The 5,711-nt window shown below is 39.9% G+C and overlaps 1 protein-coding gene across 1 annotated transcript; it reads right to left on the bottom strand.

Moving 5' to 3' along the window:
• Positions 1-33: 33 nt before the first annotated feature.
• LOC104156997 (carbonic anhydrase 1-like) lies at positions 34-5,362 on the bottom strand (the record flags this gene model as incomplete). Its single annotated transcript, XM_009708773.1, has 4 exons — positions 34-172; positions 2,843-2,941; positions 4,139-4,294; positions 5,300-5,362. Coding segments are annotated over 4 exons (457 nt in total), but the record flags the coding sequence as incomplete, so codon positions are not given.
• Positions 5,363-5,711: the final 349 nt, after the last annotated feature.

The raw sequence follows: 5,711 nt of genomic DNA, 5'->3' as shown, positions 1-5,711 counted from the left end.
ACGCTGCCTGCCTGCCCCGCCGTATCCGGTTACTGAGGCGTCGCTCCAGCAGCCATCGCCCCGCCAAGTGACACGCGCCAAGAGCCACCGGGCGTGCGACATGCTTGGTCACTCCTTGGCCGTCCTCGGGTTTCTCTTGCTTGGGCGGGATGGATTTAAGCTCATGGGTGTCCTGAGGAGGGGTAGACGGTGTTCAAAAGGTATGTGAGGAATGAAGCCAATTCCATCCCCTGGGTGGGAAGAGAGAGGGAAGCTTGGGCTTTCCCTGGCTCACTCTTAAATTTCTACCTTGGAGTATGTGTGTGTATATTTATGAGAAAACTGAGCAGAGGCTACACATTGCCCGATACAATGAATATCAGGGATAAGATACTCCAGCCTCTTGATCTCACAGATTTGTCCGAATGTGAGCAGTAGCTCTCCACAGACAAAATGGGAAGTGAACGTAATGGATATCTAAAAGGGGATCATCAGGTGGCAATAGTTTGGTGGTGAGGGAAGCACTCGTTTCAGGCTGCAGGAACAGAAAGTGCTGCTGCTGTCACTGCTCCCAAAATGGCACAGCTTGGTCCTGCATCCGCTCGGGCCCCGCGGTCCCCGTGCCCCGTGGCAGCACCACCCTTTGCTCGTCTGCTGGAAGCCGCCAGGATGCCTTGGGGACGAAGGGCACGTGGTCCCTCAGGGGAGCAGGTGCCTCGTTGTCACCTGGGTTCCTTTAGCACCCTTCTAAGAGGAACCTTACGCCTTTGGCTGACCTAGTGCTGCAATGGATAGCCCTTAATAAAATTAGTCACAGTATACTGTACTGGCATGAACACAATCCCATAGGTGTATTTTTCCTACACATGTACTATTTAAGCTGACCTGGCTCTAGCTACACTATGGTGAACTTTGTGGCGCAATTTAGTTTGTTGATTTTAAAGTTTTTATGGTGTGATCTCTTGGTTACCTCAGAGCATTGCAAAAGGCTTAACGGCTTAAGCAGTTAAAAAATAAATACATTTTATTTGAGTTCTGTGCTAACACAGAAAAACTTGAATAAGGCATGAAAGGAAGCCATAATGCTTTTATAGATGGTTTTATTAAGACAAGAAGCTTTTCTGACAAAAGGGAGATTCTTGTTCGTATAAGTGGTGGACTAAGACTAAGCTGAAGTATTACATTTTAGCTGCCATGTGCTTATCTGCAGTTTGTGCTCACTCTTCTGCACTTTCAATGAACAATTTTTCCTTTAGTTCCAAGCTAGGAGAGTAAGACTATATCACTTCTCCTTTTTTTTCAGGTGTAAATTGCTTGTGATATCTCAAAATCTATTTCATATGGAAAGTTAACCATAAATGTGGCACCTGTTTTGGAACAGAATAAAGAAAGATCTTAGTATGATTTTATTGTGTTTCTTACAAATGAATTGCATCGAATTAAGTTAGAGTCGTGACTTCTGTCATTGTGCTTAACAGGCTAATGGCACAAGGCAGCAAGGGTACACAAGCCAACCAGGTGTAAGATAGTTTGATTGGGGCAGTGATTAGTTATTCATTTCACATGTTCTGGTATGATGATTGTTGCCACCACATTATGGTGGTGAGTCACAGACTAAGGCCTTATTGATCCAGTTGCTGGATGCACACACTGGTTTGCTAAAAAGGAGGATCTAGGAGTATGTCCCACTGAATGCAGCCGACTGTAGCAGAGGTGGTATTTTGCATTTAGAGTGATTCAGCTTTTGAATATGTTGGGAACACGGATTTGAAAATTTTCTGTACTTGATAGAGGAAGTGTGAGGAACTGTAAATGTTTACAGAACTGCTTTTACTGTATAGTCAAAGGCAAGCAAATGTTAAAGAAAATATATCTGTAGCAACATGTGCTGCAAAACCTCGACAGATAATAGTCACTTATGTAATTTAATGAAGGTACTTCATCATTTCAGTCAAATAACATTTAAGTTACATAATGGGGTCAACTGGAAACCTAATTTCTGTTCTAACACTTTATGCTGTTCCTTGTAGAGTCTAACTTTATCTTCTTCAGACCTTTGCCCCTGCTGGCTGTTAAATAATTCAGTTGTCACTGCTGGAGACATTTGCAAAGCTGAGTACTGCTGTGCTTGAGAAACAGTGAAACTGGTGCCGTAACTGTGTGACTTAAATTTACAGCCAGACCAAGGTACTTTATTTTTCCATAGACATATGTCTAATAGGTCTTTATTAGACCTGCAGGTGAAATAAAACAGCAATTATCACATATTTTCTTTTAAAACACTGATAGCATAGCACTGTTACAATACTGTTTAATTTCAAAGTGCTTTCTTTATTAATTTAATTTTAATCAGGCATATATCAGCTAAACTAGAAAAAGAAACTATTTTTATTAGCCATCTCAACAATAATCCATTATTAATTGCCATTAATAGTAGCAATTTCTTTGCAAAAACCAACAGACTTCTCATATAGTTGCATAAATTCTCCTTGTGGGAAGCTGAGTACTGATTAATTTCACTCTGAACAACGACCTTGCTTCTTACCACCACAGTTTACTTAGTACATCAGAATGTGAAGATTTATTAAACATTTTAAAGTACATTTCACTGTTAAAAGTCATACATTAAAGCAGATTAGTTGCCTACCATGAAAAGAATACAGATTAATTCCAGTAAAAGCACTAGCCGAATGCCACCGTGAATTACAACAGCTTCTGGTGGGACAGGAATATTGCAGCTACGAACGCAAGCACTTTCTCATTTTTTTGGTAGATTTTTCCATAGTCTTTGCTTGGATGTGTGGCTCTTGATGAGCAGACTGTGCTCCAGATTTGCTGTGGTTGTCTGGAATTAGCCTCTCACCACTCTGCCTTTCAGCGGTTGGGGTTGCCGGTGATTGCTCAGTATGGGACAAGGTGCTTCCCCTTCAGCAGAAGACAGGATCGTGCGGAATTGAGCCAGCTAAATGGGGCAAGGAAGGAAGGGATATATTTAGCTTTTCACTTTTATATTACATGTCAGTGAGAAATTATTATACTTCCCAAGTAACTTTCTATTTTTTAAAAAAAATAAAACTTCATAATATTGAATTAATCCAGTGGTGAGTCAGGATTTATGCTGCCACAGAAGAACTGGAACAAACAACTGTCTTTGAATATCCTATTCACCCCTGTATCCAACTGTCACAGAAACTTTCAGACACTGGTACTGTTGTGTTATTACCTATGTAAAAAACCTGGTGTTTGATAAATTAAAAATATCACCAATTGTGAAAGTCAAAAAACAATGCCTTAGAACTAATTCAGCTTTGCTTTAAACATTGTTTTTTACATCAAACTATTTGAACTTAATTTCTGTTCCCTATCCATTGAACAGCCCGGTTAATAACACCTTGAACAAATATTAAGGATCTTCATAATACCAAATTTATTTCTACATGCGTGCTTTTTGTTTTCAAAGATTCGAAGTACTTAACTAGCCTTATCTGGAAAGATATTGATTCAAACACCTTTGGAAGGACAGGTGGCAATAATTTAACTGCATAAGACAGTTTCATAAGAGTTTAGAACAGAAAGAATACTTACTTTGATAAGGCCAATGAGGGATATTTAGCTTATCCTACAGACATTGTTAGGAAATAGTGCAATAACAAAGCAATTGGTACAGCTCCTAACCACTCTGCAATAGCACTAAATGAAGACATACACTCTGGCTAGTTCATCTTGTGGCACGTTTCAAAGCTCCCTGCTCAGGCAGGTTTTTGGCTGAGATTTGATGAGAATATGAATTTCTTTTGGGGAGTCTTGTAGGAATGAGATGGGAAGAATTCAGCTTTCCACCTGGCTTCTGCTTTGGGAGACACAGCACCACAAGGAGGTTTAAATAAGCAAATTGCCTTTCCTGGAGCAATCGAAGCAACTGCACTAATCTGAAGTCATCTTACCTCAATTCCCACAAGACTTTGCAAGATGTGAGTAGCCTAACCCGGTTAAGGCAGAATCATAAGTGTTTATTAAGAGCAATAACGTGGTATGAAGGTAGTACTCATTTTACAGTAAAAATGAGACAAATAGACCTAAAGTGCATCAATAGCATGTAAAGTGGTAATGTCCCTGAAGCTAAAAGACAAGAAGGGTCTTGTTCCCTGCAGTACCGTACCTGCTCTGAGCTGATAGTAATTGGCTCTTTAAGGATAATCCAGATGACACTTTCATGGAGGGGAGGATGAGTCAGAGAGCCATTGTAGGTCCAGTAATCCATGGATTTAGGCAGTAGGCTTGAAGGATCAAAATCAGAAAAGGGAGCTTGCTTACCCTGTGGATGACATGCTGGGTTAGTGAAACCCATGAGTAAGACAGGATTTACATCTCAGGCTGCAAGGGATTGTGTTCCTAAATCAGAGAAGGTAATTTCAAAACACTAGTGTTTTCTTATAGCATCGGAGGTGAGTTCCTTGCCCTGGTGATGTCTGACACTGAGATACATCTAGGCTGGCACCACCGACAATGAGCTGTGTTACTCAAAAAAACCAAAAAGCAACCTCTCCCCAAATGATATCAGATGCCACAGAGCTCAGTCATCACTGACTAAAGGGTTGTGGTTTTGTTTTGGTTTGGTTTTTTAAAATACTGAACTCTGTGCTCCTGAGCAAGCAAAACACTTCAGTGTATAATTAATTTTCAGCCATCTGTTGAGGCTAAAGAGAGGATTGTTTGAACAAGTTGATAATGTTCGCATGTTCAGGGACAAAGTCTACATTTCTTTTTAAAATCCTGTGGGAGATGCTGTATTGCATTTTTAACATGCTTCACCAAAATTCAGATATTCAGATTCTACCTCCACTTATCTTGTGCCTTTATGAGAGGCTTAGTGGGAACAGTCACTGCTTTACAAGACACCTTAAGAAAAGTGCAATTCTGGTATTATTTCTTCTCCCTTTTTTTCCTTCCTTTTGCTGAGCAAAACGTCTGTTCAGTTATTGGGAGGCTGTGCTGGTGCTGGACACCAGGGGTAATTTTAAATAGACAGACTGATGGATGGAAACGTAGGATTAGGTAGAGATCAGGAACGGTGTGCCCTTACTCTGACACAAAGAGCCCATAGCTGTCTACAGGGTGGAGCCCCAACAATACAAAATAATTTACGGGATCCCATAAACTCATGTCCGGGATCACGTGTTCAGCTCCCACATCTCAACAGCCTCCTTCAACTGAACCCCTGCATTATTCTGAAGTCTTCAAAAAAGGCAGATGAGAGATTGCACAGATTTTAATTTGACTATTCTATATATTACCATGATCAGGCTGTGACGATATTTACCTTAGTCTTTATTGAATCCAAGGCCTTCAAGACACCCTTCAGGTTTTCATTGCATAAGCCAAGCTGTAATTAAAAAAACAGTATAAAATTCTAAAGACGTAACGTAGTTTTATTCTAACAGAATCAAGAATAAGAACATGCTTTATAAATATTGATTAGTTTAGCTTTGCAAACCCACTATGAATGAGATAAAATTTAGAACTTTTGAGGAAATAACAGGAAGTTTTGCTTCTACTTTGCAGAGTAATGTGAACAGTAGTGCAAAAATAATCTGTGTTTCAGAGGTATATGATTGCTTTGATCATATGTGCTTATCCTTTGAAAGCACTCAGAGAGATGGTTTTGCTGCTATCTCTTTTGCAATGTGAACTATAAGTAACTATATTTTAGTAGTATATAATAATATATAATA

This window comes from Cariama cristata, unplaced genomic scaffold, assembly GCF_000690535.1.
Source record: "Cariama cristata isolate BGI_N322 unplaced genomic scaffold, ASM69053v1 Scaffold45800, whole genome shotgun sequence".
Taxonomy (NCBI): Eukaryota; Metazoa; Chordata; class Aves; order Cariamiformes; family Cariamidae; genus Cariama; species Cariama cristata.
Note: the sequence above shows the minus strand (reverse complement) of the source record. Positions and strands in the feature narration are given on the sequence as shown.